The sequence below is a fragment of the Sebastes fasciatus genome, chromosome 13 (assembly GCF_043250625.1).
Source record: "Sebastes fasciatus isolate fSebFas1 chromosome 13, fSebFas1.pri, whole genome shotgun sequence".
NCBI lineage: Eukaryota > Metazoa > Chordata > Actinopteri > Perciformes > Sebastidae > Sebastes > Sebastes fasciatus.
The window spans coordinates 25,677,498-25,700,969 of NC_133807.1; the positions used below are offsets into that span (position 1 = coordinate 25,677,498).

The 23,472-nt window shown below is 38.7% G+C and overlaps 3 protein-coding genes across 3 annotated transcripts; 1 reads left to right on the plus strand and 2 right to left on the minus strand.

Moving 5' to 3' along the window:
• Positions 1–298: 298 nt before the first annotated feature.
• Positions 299–6,851, minus strand: asf1ba (anti-silencing function 1Ba histone chaperone). The gene is made up of 4 exons (XM_074656461.1): positions 6,477–6,851; positions 4,421–4,536; positions 2,423–2,599; positions 299–1,081 (listed from the first exon to the last, which is right to left on the minus strand). Exons 1-4 carry the CDS (start codon positions 6,583–6,585, stop codon positions 890–892), a joined length of 594 nt encoding a protein of 197 aa, XP_074512562.1. The 5' UTR covers positions 6,586–6,851; the 3' UTR covers positions 299–889.
• Positions 6,852–11,808: 4,957 nt separating this feature from the next.
• On the plus strand, positions 11,809–15,760 carry crb3a (crumbs homolog 3a). The gene is given in 4 exon segments (XM_074656462.1): positions 11,809–11,860; positions 11,862–11,997; positions 14,674–14,720; positions 14,815–15,760. Coding segments are annotated over 4 exon segments (417 nt in total). The 5' UTR covers positions 11,809–11,836; the 3' UTR covers positions 15,025–15,760.
• Positions 15,761–17,018: 1,258 nt separating this feature from the next.
• Positions 17,019–20,330, minus strand: tubb4bl (tubulin, beta 4B class IVb-like). Its single transcript, XM_074656463.1, has 4 exons — positions 20,151–20,330; positions 19,143–19,251; positions 18,772–18,882; positions 17,019–18,346 (listed from the first exon to the last, which is right to left on the minus strand). The coding sequence occupies exons 1-4, from the start codon at positions 20,205–20,207 to the stop codon at positions 17,289–17,291; spliced, it is 1,335 nt and encodes a 444-aa protein (XP_074512564.1). The 5' UTR covers positions 20,208–20,330; the 3' UTR covers positions 17,019–17,288.
• Between the last annotated feature and the right edge of the window lie 3,142 nt (positions 20,331–23,472).

Below are 23,472 nucleotides of genomic sequence, written 5' to 3' on the forward strand. Positions count from 1 at the left end.
TAAAGTGGGCATGTCTGTAAAGGGGAGAATCATGGGTACCCATAGAACCCATTTTCATTCGCATATCTTGAGGTCAAAAGGTCAAGGGATCCCTTTGAAAATGGCCACGTGTTTTTCCTCGCCAAAATTTAGCGAAAGTTTGGAGCGTTATTTAACCTCCTTCTTGACTAGCTAGTATGACATGGTTGGAACCAATGGATTCTTTAGGTTTTTCTAGTTCCATTTACCAGTATTTGAAAAAGTGAAGACAAAATAAGACAATAAGAAGGAACATATCACAATCACACAGACACTCATACAAAGATACATAACAAATGTTTTTTTTAATTAGGAACACAAAGTTGCAAACAAAAAAACATGGAGAAGGTGATGTAGCTCATCCAAAACTCAACAATCTAAGTGGGAAAAGGTTTAAGTGCAAAATAAATTTGAACACAAACATAATGGCAGTTTATCAAATTCCTGTACAGCAACATATTGCAATTTATTTGCCTATTGCTTCAGTGCTGAAATCCTCTTAAATGGGTACAAATTAGTTCTGCACCAACAAAGGATGGAAGGTGAATCACACATCAGCTTTCTGTGCTGTTTCGGTTCAACTGCATCATTTCATAGTAACCTTTTTCTCCTTCCATGAGTTAAACTATTTCGATATTGCTTTCAACATCATGTCAAGGAACTCCCCATCTATAAGTGATGATTATACCAGTGAGATGTTCATTATCTTCCTTGGAACAAACACTTATCTGAAGCCCAAGATGAGAGTTCATTTTTGACAAGCTTCAGGTAAATAAGGCAAAGATGTCTGTACATCCACACCAAAATGTCCACAGGCATTCTTCAAAAATAAAGGTCTCGTGCTGTGTCACCTTTGGGTCTGGCGATGTCTCTATAAGCAGTCCATGGAGTTATCTGGTAGTATCCCTAAGGGTGGGGCCTTGCCTGGGAGACAGGATGGAGGGAGCATGGAGTTTGACGTGGGATCCACATTTTCACAATCTTCCATTCGCTCTGCACAGCCTTCCCAGTTTATATGGAATCTGGTCACGCGTGGGTTTGATGCCAGGATATTTCTCTGGAGCTGGAAATGGAAAATATAGATAAACACTTTGTACAGATATTTCCATTACTTCGGAATGTTAATGTGGTTTCTAATATGAGATTTTAGACAATTTAACCATATCATCTGAACTTGGTCACCAGCAACAGTACAGTTTTACAGGGAACATGTGTGAACGAACTGTAGTGACAGACAAACATACAATGTCTGCATACACATTTCTACACCTTAAATGGAAACACTGACCACATTAACTGGTCAACAATCAACAACTTTCCCAGAAGACTGATTAATTTTCCATTAGCTGCAGCTAATTTTTGCTTATGTGCATATTGCTACTATCTAGTTAACAACACATCCTACTTCTTTTGGCATCTAGACTCAGGGCCAGAAAATGTGAACCCTGTAGATAAGAATGGTACAAAGGTGCCAAATGGTATTCATCCAACAATGAATAATCAAATAAACAACTATACAATAACCTACATTAAACTACAACTTTTCAACCTATGAGTGAAAAGTTACAAACAAAATCTTTGTCATTACAGAAAAACTCAGTGTCTTATTACTGAAGTTACTGTCTGAATTAAGAACATTGTTCACACCGAGTAGTACCATTTCTGCTTACCTAGTTATATAACCATTAACAAGGGAATTTGATAGGATTATTAGCAATTTTTGAAGGATCAAACAATCAGTTCCAAAGTGCAGGCTCAACGGAAAGAAAAGCTTCAATTCTGCAATGTATTAGTGCACCATGCTGCTTAATGATGACCTTTGTTCTTGCTATTTTCATGGATAATACAATAAAAAAAACACGTTCTTAGGGTTGTGTAGTGTATTCGGTCTTTTGCCTAATGTTTGAATTAGGGCTGGGCGAAAATCAGGGCTGGGCGAAAATCTTCTCTCACAATACAGGTAATTTCTTATCTCAATTACAATACATAGCATGTTTTCTGGTATTCAATAAATAGTCCATATGAAATAACCACATGGTAAAGCTATTTTTGTATACTCCTGTGTCAAATGAAAAGTACTGAGTATTTTCTCATTTTAAGAATTTATAGAGAAAATATATATAAATATAGGCTTAGTCTATATCACGATAGAAATGATGCAGAAAAACACATACGATAGATATTTTCATATTGTTTTGATGGATATACATCGTCATATTGCCCAGCGCTAGTTTGTATGTTGTATTTTTGGGTTAATTTTTTATTGCAAAAAAATCCTTCAAAAATCTTCTTCAACCAGATAGAACAATATACATTCAGGCTCATGAAATATCAAAGTGTTATTTCAAACCAGTCACATTGACAACAGAACTCAGATTATCCAGGTATCACCCATTAGTCTGACCTGTGTGTAGTTGGGCTTGATGGGTGGATTTTCCCGAAGCTCTGGTTCTGTGTATTCATTGTTCACATAGTAACCGATGCGAATGAACTCCTGTCCGCGGTACGTGCAGGTAATCAGCACCACAGTTACACCGACAGCATCACTTTCAGGAATCAATCCAGTGTTCGGGGCATCAGCCTGTTAAAAAGAAACACAACATTAAGATGTGCAAAGATATAAAGCAACTTTTTGTATACATTCATTTCAGGAATTTAAACTGTCTACTTGTCAATTGGGGATTATGGCACTAGGGTTGTGATACGATTAATAAAAATATATTGAATCTATTGTCTATAAATGGATTATAACATGGTAATAGGCCTTATAGTAGTTCCATAAATCACTTATAGACTAATCAATAGTTACAGATAATGCAGTGAAATCAACAAGTAAATAAAGGTTCAGCATGCTGCTTACTTAAACAAAAGTTATCATTTGTTGATTTGTATGACAATTGCAAACTTAGTTTCTGCTTGTGTCAGTAACAATTTATATGTCATGTTAGTTCAAATAACAGTTTAATATGGCAGTAGATTTTTTTGCTTTTAAACTAATGCACACCACTTGAAATTGATATTTGCTGATATCTATTACTAACAATTATAAATAAAGGTGAGGCAAATACATTTACTCAAAATATGTTTCTATTGACCCTTTCATGATGTCTGACTGATCCTGCACCAAAAGGTTTCTAGTTTATGATCCCGTAGAGACCCAAACAGACTTGAGATTATCCTGCTGAGCATGTAGGACAAGAGACTGCTGGAGCCGGTCTGGGTTAGTATGCTCTGAACAAACAGAATGATGAGTGTTGCTAAACTGAAACGGCTTTTGAAGAACTATTATTTGCAGGGTTTCTTATGTCCACATTGTTAGTCAACTTAGTTGGGTAGTTACTGTAGCCGATATTGATATTTGAACGTTTCAATAATGGTATATCGCCATTGTTAATTTTCTTTACACAACATGTAACATTTTTTGATAAGGTTCCCTTAATTTCTTTTTTAAGCAATTTTAAAGATGTGTACTGGGCAGAACATTATGCTGTTAAAAAATAAACTTGTCACTACTCTCTGGTGAACAAACTATAGAATGGTGACACTATTTCAGATCATCTCTTTGGCATTTCTGTAACTTAATTTCTTGTCAGTTATCGGTTGACATATATGACGATACAGATATATCTGCAATAAGCTAATATCAGCCCGGCTGATTTATCGGTTGGGGTCTAGTAGCCACTTTCTTAACATACAAAAACTTATCCAGTTTAATGGTTGGAAAAACAACTACCCACAATGTGACATGATATGTAACAACTGTGGGCTGCATTACTGTCACATGGCCAGATGTCTGTTAATTAATTAACATCTGTCTATATGCTCTACATTAACACACATCTTTGGGACTATATATTCTTTTAGTACTTCATACTGTGAACCTCTGCTCTTTCCTTGGACAACTTTGCACTTTTCTGCTCAAAACTACAACTTCTAAAAACTGCACAGCTCTTTCATTTTAATTCAGATATATTGTAAATATTTTTTTTAATATTTTTATTGTAATTTTCTTCTATTCTAAATTTATGTTTCTTGATTTTTGTACTTACTCTAATTTTTATTTAATTTTCTCTTACTATGTTTATGTTACGCACCAATACACCAAAGCAAATTCCATGTACGCAATAAACAGGATTCTGATTCTGAACAGGTAGTGAACGGGAACTGCAGTATTGTCTCCTTGTTATTCAAAAGATGTAAAAGTGTCTGTAATTTCTGATCTTTCAAACTGCTTTGTGAACAATTAGAAAGCTGTGTAGGAGAGAAGGAGAACTGTCCAAAATTTTAAAGTTAAGGATGCAATTGCAGATTCTGAAAGGTGTAATAACAAGTTGTTATGAAATTACTGTTCCCAGTATATGCTATATGGCTGTTTCAGTTAGTTTGACCCATCCACACACACCTGAAACACAAACATATGTCTTCCAGCAGGTACTGGGCCGACCAAGACGGAGTCGAGGATTTGGTCGTACTCTTCACTCTCTGCTGAGCCAACGTAGATGATCTTCCATTCCAGGTCTATAACAAAAAGAAAGAAAACAAAGAAACTGAAGTTATGTTTCACTATAAAGTTATAATAGTGTGTAGTGAATGTTGTGCTGAGACTATTAGTCCATTAACCAATTAGATGATGAACAGAAAAGTTGGCAATTATTATTTATATCAAACTGATCATATTTGTCACTCAGTACAAATACTGGAAAAAGCTTATTAAATACAGTCAATAAGTAAAATGCTTTTCTGATTTTTGAATTGTTACAAATCATCTCTTATGTGATTTTGCTTTCACTTTCCGTGGCAAGAGCTTGACTTACAGAAATGTGTCCAAATATAGTCACATTTACAGAGAAAAATCAAAATGTTCATGCCTGTGAAAAACTGTTGTGTAACGTTATAAACAATAGCACTTTCATGTGTGAATAATATACCACATGCAACTATAAACAATAAAGAACACAGCAAAGTTGTATACCAATAACCATGTAAACACTGTCCATGTACATCTGACTCAGAGTGGTGAGTCAGAGGATAGTTCCTTAAATGTTTCAGTGTGGATGAGTTTGAACTTGGTCAACATGACACAGCATTAATAAAAACTTGAAGGAGGTAAATTTAGTTTTAACATGTGTAACATCACTGTATCCTGTAACAGTAAATTGTAACTGAAAACGTTGTAGCTAAGTTAGCACTGACCCCAACTTTTTGGACTAAAGTTAAGTGCTGTAAAAGTAAATTAAAGTAGACAGTGAACTCTGTTACTCTCTATATTTACAATCTGCGTATTGGTGACATGTTAATAGTTACACTGCAACCCTTGAAAACTAGTTTCACAATACTAAATGAGGAGTAACAAAGACTAGGCATGAAAGGTATGAGATGAATGTACTTTAGGCTAACGTTAGTGAGACTTTTAATAGACTGCACTAGCATATTTTGTTAAGTTTCACGGATCTGACCTATGTTAACTTAAAGATGTCAAGCTGTGTAACATTACTTTGCTATTACCATGTAACGTGACGTTGCATTTCACAAATTCGACTTAAAGGCCCCATATCGTGCTCATTTTCAGGTTCATACTTGTATTATGTGTTTCTACTAGAACATGTTTACATGCTGTAATGTTCAAAAAAACTTTTATTTTCTTCATACTGTCTGCCTGAATATACCTGTATTCACCCTCTGTCTGAAACACTCCGTTTTAGTGCATTTCAACAGAATTGCATTACTAGGCAACAGTTTGGGTCCATGTTTACATCCTGTCAGCTGATGTTATTTACATACACTGAAACAGGAAATGAACTGGGACACATTTAGAATGTTTATGTTTAAAACCCTGTAATGGTCTAAATATTGTATATTTGTGACATCACAAATGGACAGAAATCCTATTACGGCTGGTTTCAAGCGCACAATTTCTGAATACGGGCTATGTGTGTATTTCTCAGTGGATTGAGTGTTTTGATACTTTCACAGTATTTATATATCACTTAAACCTGCTTTATAATATAAAACACATGGAAATCTTACTTTTTACAATACGGGACCTTTAAGTTTCTCTTCTACAAAGTTGGCTACATCCATCGTTAGTTATTTGCACAAATCCAAGTAAATGAAAGTGAAAGGTTTAACGTGTTTCATTCTGAGTTTCTTTCTTACATAAAAGCCCTTAAAGTCATGAAAAACAAAAATGCTTTGAAACTTCTTAGTATAATAGAAGAATATGAATTACAGGTATACAGCCCTTAATTTATTATTATTTCCACATATTTGATCTGGTCTTGTTCTGTAGGCACTTTGTCCTTTTACTCTAATGCAATGATCTATGTGCCAAAAACAAAACATCCCTGGTGAGCTGTTGGCATTCTCTAGTCCACACAGAGACAGTAACGTTAGCAACAGGCTCGAGCTTTGTTCCTCAGAGACACACAATAATAACAGCTTTCCTGGTGGTTGCCTACCTTCAGGAAGGTCCTCCATACACTCAAAGGTTATCTCAAACTGGAAAGGGTTTCCAAATGGACTCGGGTTATCTAAAACAGCCACATTTAACACTTGTACTTTCGCCATTGTTGTTGTTGTAGCGCTAAAAACGAGCTAACCCAAAACACAGACGTTCAAACCAGACTCCCGGTTAACGCTTTAAAACGCACCACAACTACGATTACAAGCCTTTAACAGAGAGAATAGTGTTATCTACCAAATACCTGAAGTGTTATCTAACTTACACGTTATTTTTACGACTAAATACGCACTATTCGTTTAGTTATTGTTAAATATAACTCGCTGTTATTGAATTTAAGTAGAGATCTGCGCTCTCCCGCCGCTTTCGCTGTGCTACCCAGGATGCACAGCGGCCGCCGCCGCCTACGGCAAGGGGGACGGGAAGCGAAGTCGCGTTCATTAAACGAAAAGGCGAAGTGTCCCCATCGCCCCCTAGAGGCCAAAACTAATTGCACATTGCATACATTATTGACTGTAGTCTAATTTTAGACCAGATAATAAACAGATAACGTCTTTCCTGACTGGCCAAAGTACTAAATCAATTAAGAAGCTTTATGTAACGTGGAATAAACCTTTGAACTGTCAAGTGAGTCCATATGTTGCAGGTATTTTGCTACTGTTTTGGTTACCAACAGTTACTGTTGGTTATTTACAGTTATTACCTGGGGTTGGGAGGTACAGTAAAAATGAGTTATGGCATATTTCACAATATATCCTAATGCAGGGCTGCACGGTGGTGCAGTGGTCAGCATTGTTGCCTCACAGCAAGAGGGTCGCAGGTACAATCCGGCTTGGGGCCCTTCTGTGTGGAGTTTGCATGTTCTCCCCGTGTTAGCGTGGGTTTTCTCCGGGTACTCGGGCTTCCTCCCACAGTCCAAAGACATGCAGGTTAGGTTCATTGTTGACTCTAAATTGCCAATAGGTGTGAATGTGAGTGTGAATGTTTGTCTGTCTCTACGTGACAGCCCTGTGATAGTCTGGCGACCTGTCCAAGGTGTACCCCGCCTTCGCCCAATGTCATCTTGGATCGGCTTCAGCCCCCCGCGACCCCTAAGGGGATAAGCGGTTGCAGATGATGGATGGATGGATCCTAATGCAATCGAATACAACCTTGAAAATTATCCTTGAAACAGTTCTCTACTGATCAAAAATGTATAGTATAAGCTGCTTCACAAAGGAAACGTAATGCACGTCTTACTTCATTCATTGTCGGGCACATGTCGATGACATTGTACATGTTATGTTTCCACGCCCTGTGTAAACCACAAACGATTAAATTAATCGCTAACTATTTTGATAATCGATTAATCGGTTTGAGTAATTCTCTGATTCCATCTTCTTAAATGTGAATATTTTCTGGTTTCTTTACTCCTCTATGATAATAAACTGAATATCTTTGAGTTGTGAAAAAAACAAGACATTTAAGGACATCATCTTGGGCTTTGGGGAATCACTGATAAAGTGAATGTACTGGCATCATATGAAACTAGAAAACCTAAGGAATCCACTGGTACCAACTATTTTGTACTAGTTTGTCGTGAAGGAGGCAAAATAACGCTCCAAACTTAGGCAAAATTTTGGCGAGGAAAAACTGGCATGGCCATTTTCAAAGGGGTCCCATGACCTCTGACCTCAAGATATGTGAATGAAAATGGGTTCTATGGGTACCCACGAGTCTCCCCTTTACAGACATGCCCACTTTATGATAATCACATGCAGTTTGGGGCAAGTCATAGTCAAGTCAGCACACTGACACACTGACAGCTGTTGTTGCCTGTTGGGCTGCAGTTTGCCATGTTATGATTTGAGCATATTTATTTATGCTAAATGCAGTACCTGTGAGGGTTTCTGGATAATATCTGTAATTGTTTTGTGTTGTTAATTGACTTCCAATAATAAAAAATATACATATTTGCATAAAGCAAGCATATTTGTCCACTCCCATGTTGATAAGAGTATTAAATACTTGACAGATCTCCCTTTAAAGGTCTCATATTGTAAAAAGTGAAATTTTCATGTCTTTTATATAATAAAGCAGGTGCTTAAGTGCTATATAAATACTGTTAAACTATCAAAGCGCTCAATATACGGAGAAATACACACAGCCCGTATTCAGAAATTGTGCGTTTGAAACAAGCCATTTGGATTTCTGTCCATATGTGATGTCACAAATATACAATATATAGATCATTACACGGTTTTAAACGTAAACATTGTAAATGTTTCCCAGTTTATTTCCTGTTGCAGTGTATGTAAATAACATCAGCTGACAGGAAGTAAACAAGGACCCAAACTATTGCCTAGCAACGCAATTCCGTGGCAATTCCGTTGAAATGCACTAAAACGGAGCGTTTCAGACAGAATGTAAATACATGTATATTCAGGCAGACAGTATGAGGAAAATAAAGTTGTTTTTAACATTAAAGCATGTAAACATGTTTTAGTAGAAACAAAAAACACAAGTATGAATCTGAAAATGAGCACGATATGGGACCTTTAACAAATCTCCTTTTAAGGTACATTTTGAACAGTTAAAAAATATGTGATTAATTTGCAGCCCTAGTAATTAGTTCACTTTGTCTGCCTGACACATAACCGGTCTACTCTCAGGAATAAAATACTGTAAATCACACAGAAAATTATATGGAAAAAAAAATGGCATGGCATCTCCTCAGACTGGCTGTAACTATGGGAGTAATTTTCCACAGCATTTCGCCTCACTGCTCCCACCCACACACACACACACACACACACACACACTGTCCAAATGAAAACTATCTGAGCACCACACACAGATTAGGCCTGAAGCAGCCCTACATTTCCTTCGCCCCTCTCTCTCTCTCTGAGTCTGAGGAGGGGAGATTAGGTGAGGATTAGAGCCCACTGGACCAGCTGGTCGCCCAATTCATCCTTCAAATATCTCAGGAATGTTGATATGCTCTCTCATGTTGGGTAACATGAAACCTGGTGGAGGCGCTGTTTCATTGCCAACACCACTATCAAGCCAGCAGGTTGCTAGGTAGGAGAGGCCAGTTAAACACTGTGAGCTCCAGCAGGTTGCAGCAAGTGAGAGCAAAACCCTCTTGAAAAACAAGTTTAAATCAAGTAGGAGGCATAATGTGACATAATTGATAATAATTTGAGGAGTTTTTTTAATGGCAACAGGAGGAATCGGATCTCTGCTTCAGTAAACTGCGTTTTTCTTCTTCTTCTTTTGCACAAAGGAGTATCTGTGCGCTGCAGGTGGATAACTGCGCTCAGGTAATGTAACATGAAACTCTACACCATGTGACCAATGGCGATGTGAAGAGAGAAACTGCTTTACATAAAACACACACACAGTCGCACACAGTGGAGGATGGATGTAGCTCGGTGTTGGATCTATTCATGAAGTGTGTTTTTTTTGTTTTTATCTCCAGATGTTACCTTGTTGTCATTTTCACCGGATTAAAAACACATGTTGAGGTTTCATTTTTGACAAGGTGAGGCGGAAGCGAGGAATCAACCTGCTGCTCCATGTTTCCCTGTTTTGCCTCGAGCACCTGAAAACAGCCGGATCAATGGTATGTGTTTCAGCATATTAACTTTACTACACATTGTCTGCTTTATTAGAAGAATAATAGTGGTGCAAATGAGAAGAGGTTGAACATTAAAGCAGATTTAATACTAGTTTATAATTTTCCCGTGGTCTGCCCTCACGAAAAAGTAGTATACTTTATTTATAATAATAATAATAATAATATTTTTATTTGTAGAGCACTTTTCAAGCCTTTTCAAGTGCTTTCCAAGGAAATTCACATAATAGACAGCAGAATACATTATTACATTATTACTTTATTTTATGAAGTCAAATTAAGTTCAAGTATATTTCCCAAGTATACTTTATGTTGTAAGTATATTAATATCAGTGTACTAGTAGTATACTTTTAAGTGTACTACTTCCAATACTTCTTGGGACTAAATTGGCCCACTTTTTAGTTTATAAAAGTATACTTTTAAGTGTAAGAACAGTACACATCTAGTTTACATTTAAGTTGTATTTTGTACTGCATATATATTATGAAGTGAGCTATACTACAAGTGAACTTAAAGGTATATGTTGTTAGTTTACTAGTTGTAGCCCACTTTTTAGTTTATGAAAGTACACATGCCCACTTTATGATAATCACATGCAGTTTATTCATGCAGTATAAATGTGTTATTTTTCGCCTATTCTAAAAATGATGTGTTTGAATATTTCTGTATACTGGGGTCCCTAAACAGTCTTAGAGTTACATAAATTGGGTATCACTGTAAAGCTGAGACTCTTGTGGATCCAATGAGCCCAACTGTATTCATGTGTGATGATGTTAGTCCCCATAGTAGCCATTTCATTGTAGTGAGACCATTTTTTTAAAACTTGACCTCACTGTATAAAATGACCTGTGATGACCTCTAGGATAATCACAGCCTCATGAAACTTTACAGCCACAAACTAGAGACCTAGAGCATTCAGAGGATGGATGGCTTTCTTAGGTAGATTGATAATAAGGGGGTTTCTGAGCAGTTTTAAGAACAGAAGCGCTTGCCATCCAATTGCCGAAAAATGCAATTCCTGCATGGCTTTTTCTATGGTGTTCCTCAAGGTCTTGGTGTCTTAATGTTTTATTTTGGAGGGATTATAGATCACTTTTATCAATTCTCGATAGGTAAACATTTTTTAAATTTACCACCAAATCTGTGTAACAAATGGTATCAACCTCAAAATTGCTGCAACAATTTATGAGACATAATAGAGCATGGGAATGACCATCGTATACTTCTATCATAATGTTCTAAACCCTTATACACTTTCACAATTTATTTTAAATAATTAATGAATTAATTCATGTTTATTTCTGATTTATGACTAGAACAACTTCTAGTCACATAGTGCTGAGCCGCATCTCCAATTAATCTTTCAGATGATGTACACCACTATCTACTGTTGACCTGCTATCTAGAGACCCCCTGTACCCCCCAACAACAGACACAAACGGGTCTATTGTGGGTCTCAGAGGGTCAAAAATCTCTGATAAGTACATAAAAAGTAAACTGAAAGTATACTCTTATTTTAAGTTTAGAAGAAGTATACTAATAATAGCACACTTTGAATAGACTTCTTTGTGGTCAGGATAAGCAGGTTTTATGGTGATTCAACATCAGGCTGAATGTGTGACTCAGTGGTTGCATGGTGCTCCTGACTCAAGCTCAGATTAAAGGACATTTGTCCTTTAATACATCCCTGACAATAATGTGTCTCCAGCTGTTCAGGATGAGCAATAAATCCACACATTGAATGAAATGGACCCGAGCTGATGCCCCCTAAGTCCCAGTCTGCCCTCCTCTCTTTGCCCTGCTGGTCACGGGTAGAGATGGGTCCGGATGTGCTGCTGGCCGTGCCCGGGGTTGTGGTCAGGAGTGTTTTACTGCTGCTGCTGAGCAGTGATCCTGTGTGGGGTGAGTCAGTAATCATCTTCATACACCACACTCCCACACAAATAAGACATCCTTCTCACCACACCTACAACACACACATAAACACCATCACATCCTGCAATGATAGATAAAACTTCTAGAGCAATTCTGTAACACGCACAAGCTTGTCAGCATGTTCTCAGAACATCGGACTAAGAACTGAATTCAAGAAACATGAGAAAGAGGTTTATTTACATCCGGTTTTTATCTTATCAATAATTACACAAACTAAAGAATTCAATTTCACAATACATTTCTATTGTGAGCTGCTTCTTGTTATCAGGTTGTACTTGTGTCCTTTGCGAACTTTACTATTTGGTGAATGATTGACTCAGATAATACTAACTAACTAAGGGGGGTTGAAGTTTCCAAAACAAAACCTTCTTATTAAAATGATGTTCAGTAGGTTTGTAATGCTCAAAACAAACAAACAAAACAACAGTAGACTTGTGTTTTTCCTCCATATTTCAAACCAGCATGTGGTTTGACTCTATATCTGCAGTTCTCTCTGCATTCCTGAGCTTCTCCTCCTCCTCATTCACGCTCCTGGTCAAGTCAAGTAGTTACTGTGTAGTTTCGTGATGTCACTGAGTGATCACATGGCTAGTCATGGATGAAATGTCTGGGAACAGCGGTACAATGGCGGGATATCTGGTGTGCTGTGTTTTGTGCTGGTTGCCTAGTTGGAAGTGTGCATAAAAGCAACTTCTGTCTGCTGTGCTGTTGGTTCCTCTTTTTTCTACTTGTGTAAAATAATGTTTCCTCTGTTAGTTGGTCAACTATAAAAGTCAGTTAACGTTTCTTTGTGTTTTTATCTTTTGGCCATTAGTTACAGTCACATCTCACTTAATAAAGAGCAAACACATTGTGCACTTTATTATGTAACTAGATTTTAAAGATCCCTCTGTATGACTTCATCTGTGTATGGATTGTTTTTTTTCAGTGTCTGTGTTTACATGCACTTAAAAGAGAAGTTTAATAGGCTACCATTGTGATATATGTATGGTTAATATGTAGCTGAAGGCAAGCTGGTTAGCTTAGCTTAGCAATAAGACAGGAAAGGGGAAACAGCAAGCTTGGCTCTGTCTGAAAGTATAAGACAATCTATTGGCACCTCTAATGGTGCCTTCAAAGGGGGTCGTGTTTACGAGAAGAGTCAATATGAACACCCCCCGCTTGTGGTATTCACGACCTCGTAAGTGTAAAGAGTTTACGAGTTGTGTGTTTGTTGACCTTGTCAGAGATGGTGAAGGCCATGGAAGTTCATTTTTCGGTGCATAATAAGGGAATATATTGTAATTTTAGTTGTATATTGTTTTTCTTGGTAATTTTATAATATGTCTGAGGAAAATGTTGATATTCCCAACGGCCTCATCTTTTTCCTCTGTCATTATGACTTTGCATTTCCTGCATTATGTTACCTGCTTGCTAGCTTACTAAATTATTAGCCTCTGTGGCTTCTAGACGCCGACCGTAACGTTAATATTGCTGTTGCTTAGCAGCGGTGTTCTCACGCCTTAACCACTTGAATGGCAAGCATATCATGTACACGACTTCCCATGTTGTAAACACAAGCTCACAGGTTTCATTTAAAGGCACCATAAAATCACAAATTAAGACATTATATCTTGTTTGTTTGAACTGTATTAAAATTGAAATGTAAAACCAACAATTTGCGAGGGGTTATCATTAGGGCTGACTCGAATGCTGGAAGCTTCGACTGTTGCCATGGTAATCGACCTCCAAATCAGCGTTCAAATGCTTCGTTTTTTATATAAATATGTAATAATAATGTATAAATCCCAACATAGCCCATGAAATAAGGAATAATCCCACAACATTATTCATTATTAATTGTCAACATTATTAGTTATTCTCAGACGGATGTTGCTGTTTGTTGTGTGTAGAGGTGTGTGTGTGTACAGTAGTGAGGTAGCGGCACTGAAACAGAAAGATGACAGACAGAAGAACATGTCAGCCTGCTGCGCCGCACCGCACCGCACCGCACCGCACCGCACCGCACCGCACCGCACCGCACCGCACCGCACCGCACCGCACCGCGAAGATTTGAATACCTTTGAATATTTCTCACCAAAGCTTCAAAGCCCAAAAAAAGATATTCGGGACAGCCCTAGTTATCATGGATGAATAATCAGAAATGGATACCGGACCCCAAGATGCTGCCTATTCAGCCCAATGAGAATTGCGTGCCTGGCATACGTTAAAAATCTCATGGGTACCAAGAGAACCCATTTTCATTCACATATCTTGAGGTCAGAGGTCAAGGGACCCCTTTGAAAATGGCCATGACAGTTTATCCTCACCAAAATTTAGCCTAACTTTGAACTGTTATTTAGCCTCCTTTCAGACAAACTAACATGACATGGTTGGTACCGATGGATAGGATTTGTAGTTTCATATGATAAAATGATAAAAATGTATTAAAATTAAATTAAAAGTTATAATAACAGTAATAGTATTAAAACAGTGAGAAGTAAAAAATAACATTAATAAAATAACAATAAAATAGAAATGTTTTTTACAACTTAAGTACAATAAAATAAGTGAATAAAATAATAATCATTCTTTATCAAATTAGCCTGAAAATAGTTTTTCGTTAGTATTACAGTGTTCCTGACGTTTTTGCTCTTTTCACAGGGAATTATACGATGGTTGCTGGTGACACCCGTTCTAATAACACTACTGTGAGTAAAAAACCTTAATGATGACCATTAAATGACATTAGAAAGTATCTGGTGTCACCAGATTGACCGTTGTCCTGTAACTCTCTATTTGCAGGGACCTGACATTGCAGCGATCGTTGCCCCGACAGTGACGCTGGGCGTTCTGGCGATCGTCCTGGCTGTTCTCGGCTGGTGTCTCTGCGTGGTGAAGAAGAGGAGACAGACTGAAGGGACGTATCGACCCAGCGCTGAGGAACAGTCTGGTGCACGCGGTGTGGCGGCACCAGATGCACTTAAGCTACCAAAGGAGGAAAGACTCATTTGAGATTTATAGTTTTACAAAATCCTGTAAGGACACGGGCTAGCAGCATTCCTGTGTGACGACGAGGATGATTAATGAAACGAAAATCTGCCCAGGTTTCAGAGAGGACAGATTGAAAAGTTTGAGCTTTCATTTCAACAAGCAGTGAGTGGTTCCTGCACGGCACTATGGAGAAATGCACCTGGATCGAGCTGATTTTAAGAACAATCGAACATTTCAAGGAGGTTTTGAACATTTCCTCGGCACAAATGCAAGAAGAGCTTCAGTATTTTATCAACACTAATAATTTTAGTTTAGTTTTTCTTGTTTCAGTTGCCATTTATCATTCATCTGTACTTGATCTGATTCAGTCTATCACTGGCAAAATTTTACCTCAAATAAGTTTTTTTGTTGTTTCTACTGATGAGTCCATCGCATTTTAAATCAAGACATGTTTTTTAGCCTAATAATGAGTGAAATTAAACATCTTATTACAGGTCAAAAACTCACTAATTTTATAAAGACAGTTAAAATGAGGTTATACTGAGAAATTATATTGAGCAAAAGCAATTGTTTACACTCGAAGTATTCCTTAAGTGACATTATTTGAAGATCATTTCATCAGATCAACCATGCAGTGCATACATGATGCATCATAATCAAGCAGATGTTTTACAATGTTACATGTTTATTTATGCTTTTATCAAGTAAATGTTTGTAAAAAGTTGAGTAATTAAACTTCACAAAGCAGTTAAACCATTTTAAGCATCTTTTCTATTTTTCAAATGTTACTAAAGGTATATTATATATATGTACCATATCCCAAAAGAAAATCTATGGGGAAATGTAAACAAGTCCATAACTTTGTACGCTGAGTCTCTGGATGATAAACAGCTCAGCTGATAAGGAGTGAAAAGTTCAACGTGTCAGATTGTACCTGAGAAAGTCACTCCAACACTGAATCCATTGTTAGTCTCTCTGGACAAAAATGTTATCTATAATGTAATGGAAAAATTGAAGGGGGAGTCTAATCTTTTATGAATAGATTTATTTTTAGAAATCAAAAATATTTGGAAACTTGAGGAAGTGAGGACTTACTAACTACACACACACTAACCCTAACCCTACACTATGGTACTCTCAGTGGTGGCAGAATGTAAATAACTATCAAAATTCATATTGTATTGTACCACGGTTTTGCACTCGGCAAAAAGTAGTTTTTTGTCCCATCCACACACCGACAATATTGGATTGACTGACCTATAGCTCTGGTCATAAGACTGAAACGATTTTTAGAAAGATATTCAGTACAAGATTAGCACCCACGGCTTCTCACTGATTACAAACATGCCATTAATTCATTGTTTTCATCATATTTGCATTATGCTTTGATTTATAGGCCGTATTCAGGTGCCAAACCATTGAAGGATTTTCCCTGTTTTAGATGGTCTTACAGGAAAGAGTTTTACAGGCTACTAACTATTCGGTATTTAAATAAAAGAATCATTTGAAAAGCTAAAAACATGTTTTTACATGTTTACCCCAAGAATCATGTCGTGACCCACAGGATGAGAACGACTTCCCCTCTCAGCCCGCTGCAGGACAGACACTGAAGAGCAGTAAGGTCTGTTATAGTATAAGATCTAGAGCTGCAACGATTTATCGATTAGTTGTCAAATATTAAATTAATCGCCAGCTATTTTGATAATAAATTAATCAGTTTGAGTAATTTTTATGAAAAAAGTCTAAATTCTGATTCCAGCTTCTTAAATATGATTATTTTCTGGTTTCTTTACTCCTCTATGACAGTAAACTGAATATCTTTGTGTTGTGGACAAAACAAGACATTTGAGGACGTTGTCTTGGGCTTTGGGAAACACTGATCAACATTTTTATAGACCAAACAACTAATCGATTAAGAGAAAATAAAAAAAATAATCGACAATGAAATGAATCGTTGGTTGCAGCTCTAATCGATCAGTCAGTGAATCAATAAAAACTCAGAGGCAACAAAAGTGGCCTTTTAACCAGATTTTATTCACCCTTTAATTTCAAGGCTTCACAGTTATATTCACTTGCTTTTGAATTCCTCGAGGCAGTTACAGGACAGATGTAAGGATGGAAATAATTCAGTGCATTAACAACATTTAAACCAAGAACTTCACTAGTATAAGCGCACATCGATGTCTAACACCAGAGCGAGTGATGTTCAGAGTGGCAGATGATGGAGCGGGATGGAAGAGTTGGGGGATGGGTGAGATAAAATGGCGGCTGGGTGGGTCGAGGTTTTAGGCGACTTCCTCCTCTCCCTCTTCCTCAAACTCGCCCTCCTCGGTGGTGGCGTCCTGGTACTGCTGGTACTCGGACACCAGGTCGTTCATGTTGCTCTCTGCCTCTGTGAACTCCATCTCGTCCATGCCCTCGCCGGTGTACCAGTGGAGGAAGGCCTTGCGGCGGAACATGGCGGTGAACTGCTCGGAGATGCGCTTGAACAGCTCCTGGATGGCCGTGCTGTTGCCGATAAAAGTGGCGGCCATCTTGAGGCCACGGGGCGGGATGTCGCAGACGGCGGTCTTCACGTTGTTCGGGATCCACTCGACGAAGTAGCTGCTGTTCTTGTTCTGCACGTTCAACATCTGCTCGTCCACCTCCTTCATGGACATGCGGCCCCTGAACACGGCGGCCACGGTGAGGTAGCGGCCGTGGCGCGGGTCGCAGGCGGCCATCATGTTCTTGGAGTCGAACATCTGCTGGGTGAGCTCGGGCACGGACAGGGCGCGGTACTGCTGGCTGCCCCGGCTGGTGAGGGGGGCGAAGCCGGGCATGAAGAAGTGCAGACGGGGGAAGGGCACCATGTTGACGGCCAGTTTACGGAGGTCGGCGTTGAGCTGGCCGGGGAAACGCAGGCACGTGGTCACCCCGCTCATGGTGGCGGACACCAAGTGGTTGAGGTCTCCGTAGGTGGGGGTGGTGAGTTTAAGTGTGCGGAAGCAGATATCGTAGAGAGCTTCATTGTCAATGCAGTAGGTCTCATCTGTGTTCTCCACCAGCTGGTGGACTGACAGCGTGGCGTTGTAGGGCTCCACCACCGTGTCCGACACCTTGGGAGAAGGCACCACGCTGAAGGTGTTCATGATGCGGTCGGGGTACTCCTCGCGGATCTTGCTGATGAGCAGGGTGCCCATGCCGGAGCCGGTGCCGCCACCCAGGGAGTGAGTGAGCTGGAAGCCCTGGAGGCAGTCGCAGCTCTCGGCCTCTTTCCTCACGACGTCCATGACGGAGTCCACCAGCTCGGCTCCTTCAGTGTAGTGACCCTTAGCCCAGTTGTTTCCAGCGCCGCTCTGACCTGAATACCACAGTATCACAGTTCAGTGATGTAGGAAAACACAGGGAAGCTATTCTAACAGTGCATCTTCTGCTGTCGGGTCTGAACATATAGCCCCAGGTGTCCCAGGAAGAAAGGTAAAAACAATATAAATGTAACACTAAGTTTATCAATTCATGGTTGTTTTAGGAGGTGCTGCAGCACACCTCCTTCCTCGCCCATGCTATTTATATAAATAATAATCCCAATAAAAATAAACTGATAATGAAAATTGAATGAAAATGCTTATGGGCATGTTGGGGGTTGTCCCCGGGGAAGAAACATCAGTAGCAAATATTGGATCAAATTCAAAATAGATCAGTATTGTTGTGGTCTCGATCAGGACTTGATTTGCTCTGGACACGTTGGTCTTTAAAGTGCATCTTCACTAAATTCACACAGCTTACCAAAGACAAAGTTGTCGGGTCTGAAGATCTGCCCGAAGGGACCGGACCTGACTGAGTCCATCGTACCGGGCTCCAGATCCACCAGGATGGCTCGGGGAACATACTTCCCACCTGAAATCAAGATCGACAACGTCAGTTCTGGTTAGCTTGTTAAGTATGACGCATTAAATGTAAAACACAAACATGTATGCAAATCATTTTGCATAGTAGGAGAGCTGGGTAGGTGATGGAGGACACACACACACACACCGCTGTTTATTCTTTAATAAAAATCTACAATTTTATGCCTTCAATGCCATTTTTTGTAGTTAAATTCCAGTATCGTGACAACACTACTCTTTTGTTGTAATGTAGGTGAATCTGTATCTTACCAGAGGCCTCAGTGTAATAGACGCTGATCCTGTCTAGCTGCAGATCGCTGTCTCCATGGTAGGCACCGGTGGGATCGATGCCGTGCTCGTCACTGATCACTTCCCAGAACTGAGGAAAAAAAAATAGATGCAGAAGGAGATGTTAATATAGGTCAAGTGTAAAAAAAAAAAAAAAATAGTAATAATACAAATAATTTAATATACTGAAAATAGATTACAGTACCCTGGGTCAATGAAATAGCACATACTTTATAGGAAGCTATTTTTAAACATGCAAACCTGCTCAATTCTCTAATTTAATGCAGGTCTATTAGTCTGAGATGCAGACCGTCTCTGTAGGAGGAATAAAGCAGATGGCAATAATCTTACTGTATTCGATGCTATAAGAACAAACTGTACAATTTTAAGCTCAGTAAGTTTAAAACTACTAAATATGTAGCCATGGCAATGTTAACAAATAATAAAATAACATCATGAATTGGTGTAAAATCAGACATTTTTCAACTGGAATTGGCTTGAAAAGAACTGGTATAAATAGGTCATAGAGGGGGAGGGGAGGAGAGGCTGCTACTATAGCAGCAACAGTAGCATGACGCTACATTAATACTACTACAGCAGCATGAAGTTACATTACTACTACAACAGTTAATCCTTCATTTAAATGCTTGCAGCATTTAACAAAAAGGTAGAAAAGTAAATTTCGCATGCAATTATTAAAGCGAATTTGTCTGTTCTGCCTGGTCTGTTGCATAAATAAACTAAATAAATGCAAATCAAGGCCTACACGAATCTTGAGCCCTGCAGAGGATCTCAATGACCAAATCTCAGTCTTTTATTTACATTTTTATTTATTGCACGAAGCTCCAATCAAGAGAGGACACCGCATTGGGTTTATTCTAGAGGATTCTTGCAGGATGGATTAACCGGCTCATACCGGCTGCACCCATTTCACCAGAATGAAACAAACCACACAGAGAAACAAAGAATAAAAGGAAATGAGAAGAATACCTTGGCTCCGATCTGGTTTCCGCACTGACCGGCTTGCAAATGCACAATTTCGCGCATTTTTGCAGGGATTTATAAATGAGGATTGGTCGAGTAGAAGAAGATGAACAGCAGAGATTCACAGGAGAATGAGTTCTGCACACGGATCTTCCGGGATTTGGTCCTTGCAGCAGCTCCGCCTCTAAAGAGCGTCTACTGGGCTGAAACGGTGGTGCATCTTGACGTCATCGCCATGGTAACCATAGAACGGAGGAGAGAGGGCGGAGAGAGGGAGGGGCCAAGAGATGTGGAAATGTTGGATAGGAGGCGAGGAGCTGCACCAGTCATCAGTAATCCTAAAAATCAAGGAGCTGGTATCATTAAATATTTTTGAATCTAAAATGAAGGCTTTAGAAGCAGACTCTATGGCATGCCAATGTTTTTAGCCCCCTTGTTGTACAGCTGCCTCCCAGAAAAGTTCCTTTTTGTCCCCCCATTTGTCTTTAGATAGTTCTCTTTTAAAAGGACTATTTGTAACTTTCAGAAATGCTTGTTAACAGCGACACCTGTGGCCGTTAACTCAACGAAAGTCAGCGTCGAGCTCGCGCTTGCTCGCTCTAAATAGACATGAACGAGCATCGCTTAAAACAGTGAGGCGACACACGTCAACTAAAAGCACAATATCACTCTATATTTCACCTGCTTGGCAGTAATGTAAACTGACCAGACGGAGGTCTCGCCATGAATCACTGCTGATCCTAGTGTTGGCTTTTCCTGCGTCAGCCTCCCGACCGCGGCCGGAGGGAACAGGGGAGACACCGGAGTTTTGGTCGGAGACAATAAGGTTTCTCGCTGCGGAGCCCCGTCACTTCACAAGACACAGATAACCTCTGTTGGTCTGGAGGGGGTGCAGCATTTATTTCTGCACAAACGTCCACTGTACATTCACTGGATATTCTCAGAGCTAAACGCGCATGAACGTGAGGTGGAGCGAGAATGCGCGCGTTGTGTGAGTGAAGGCAAGCAGGCAGAGGAGAAGTCTGAACAGCGTAGCCTCACGTGAGCGAGCATATGCGAGCGCGCGCGCGCATGTAACAACGACCCGGTAGATTTATACGTGTAAAAAGTTACAAACAGTCCCTTTAATGCAAATTTTAGTGATTTTAGTGCTTGTGAATTGTATTTTATCTCTATTTTTGTCTGTGTCTGCAACTTTGTGTTCATGCTGCTGACCGTCTTGGCCAGGTCTCCCTTGGAAAAGAGGTTCTTAATCTCAATGGGACTAACCTGGTTAAATAAAGGTTAAATAAAAAATAAAAAAATAAAATAAGATTCTCATTTTTCTCACAGACTGAGTGCACACACACACACACACACAGATGGAGGCCTGTTATAGCTACACACTATGATGGGTCATTGAAGTTAAGTTTTAACAGTGTAGCCCATTGCAAAGCACAATGAGTTCATCACACAACGTCAATCAGCCACGGCTTGAAAGGTCAAGGACAAGTACATATAAAATGTTTCAGCTGAAGTATGAGGACCTTTGAGAAAGGTATCAACTTGATATTATCTTACCACGGTGCCAAGAGGTCTGCATGTTCAAATATATGGAGGACGGAGCCTGCCAAAATAAAACATGAATGAATAAATAAATAAATGACTCGCTAAATAAATAAATATGTAGCAAAAATAATATTAAAAGTAAATGTAGCCATTAATTAATAAATAAAATGTGACATAAATTGATATTTCTTTTTTAATTTGCTTCTTTATTTATCTATCTTGGTATTAATTCCCTTATTTATTTACTCTTTGGTTTAATTTTCCCTTTTATTTATTTATTTATTTATGTATAGTATTAATATGATTTATTATATCTATTCTTATTAATTTTTACAATTATTTTTGTTTGCATATTTTTTTTTATTAATTCATTTATTTCTGCACTTATTTTTTATTTAGTTTTTGCATATATTTTTTATTAATTCATTTATATCTGCATTTATTTTTTATTTAGTTTTTGCATATATTTTTTATTAATTCATTTATATCTGCATTTATTCTTTATCTATTTTTGCATTCATTTATTTAATATTTAGGGGGATTCATTTTTAAATGTATGTATTTATGTATTTATGCACAATTTTCCATTTGCAATTCACCCCTTATTCATTTCCCCAAACTTATTTATTTCTGTATTCTTTTTTTTATACATTTCTTTACCCATTTCTTTTTTAATTTCTTTTTATTTATTTCTTTTTGCAGGTATGTATTTACTTATGTATTTATTTATTTATTCATTGCATGATTTTCCCTTTGCATTTCACCCCTTATTTATTTCACCAAACTTATTTATTTCTGTATTCTTTTCTTTATACATTTCTTTTTGCATTTTTGCCTCATTATGCAACTGAGGGGGGGGCTGTCACACAGAGTGTGTCATCGTGGAGTCAGAGTGCATGACTATATGCTAGCTAGCTAGCTAACTGTGTTTGCTTCTGCTTATCAACTCCAGTCTTCATCCCCGGCTTCATACAGCAGGTCATAGGCCTGCTGCTGCTCCCCCCACCGCTGCCTCGTACCGGTACAGGTGTGCAGATCAACCGTCTGAAGCTCCTCCCCAAGGATCATTCAGAGTGGGAACCTCAGAGATAACGGCACCCTGACCATCGGACACGCCGCAGAGCCCGTGCTCTCCGACATAGGACTCAGTGTCGCGCAGAGCGCCCAGCGGTACGGTGTGTGCCACCGATCCGGGCTCGAGCAGAGAGAGGCGCAGCGCGTTTCCCGGATCGGCCTGGAGTTTCCCACTCTGAACTTTTGAATATTTATGTCACATTTTATCGATTAATTAATGGCTACATTTATTTTTAATATTATTTTTGCTTCATTTAATGACATATTTATGTATTCATCAAGTCATTTATTTATTTATTCATTCATTTTTGATTTTGGCAGGTTCCGTCCTCCATACAAACAGGGCGAAATTATTGAAAAGAAAATACCCAGGATGTGCAGCCATGTTAGCCCATTCCCTCTGATCCAATGTGAGCTTTACTGCCTTCAAAAATACTTTTAGTTACAGTAGCTCTTTTTGTTTTTATAATCAAAATGGGTCAAGGACAAAAGAACACACTTATGGTTACATAAGAGAAAACAAGCTGGAGGGACGGGCAGATAAGGTCAGTCATGTGTTTCCAATGTAAGAGGACAAAATCCACAGTACTCGTTTTGTGCAAAAATATCTTCCAAAGTTTATCTGAAGCTAATATGAGGCTTCAACTGTCCAACTTAGACAAAACAAGAGGATATCTTCCAAAGGTACTTAAGAAGTTTAGTTTGT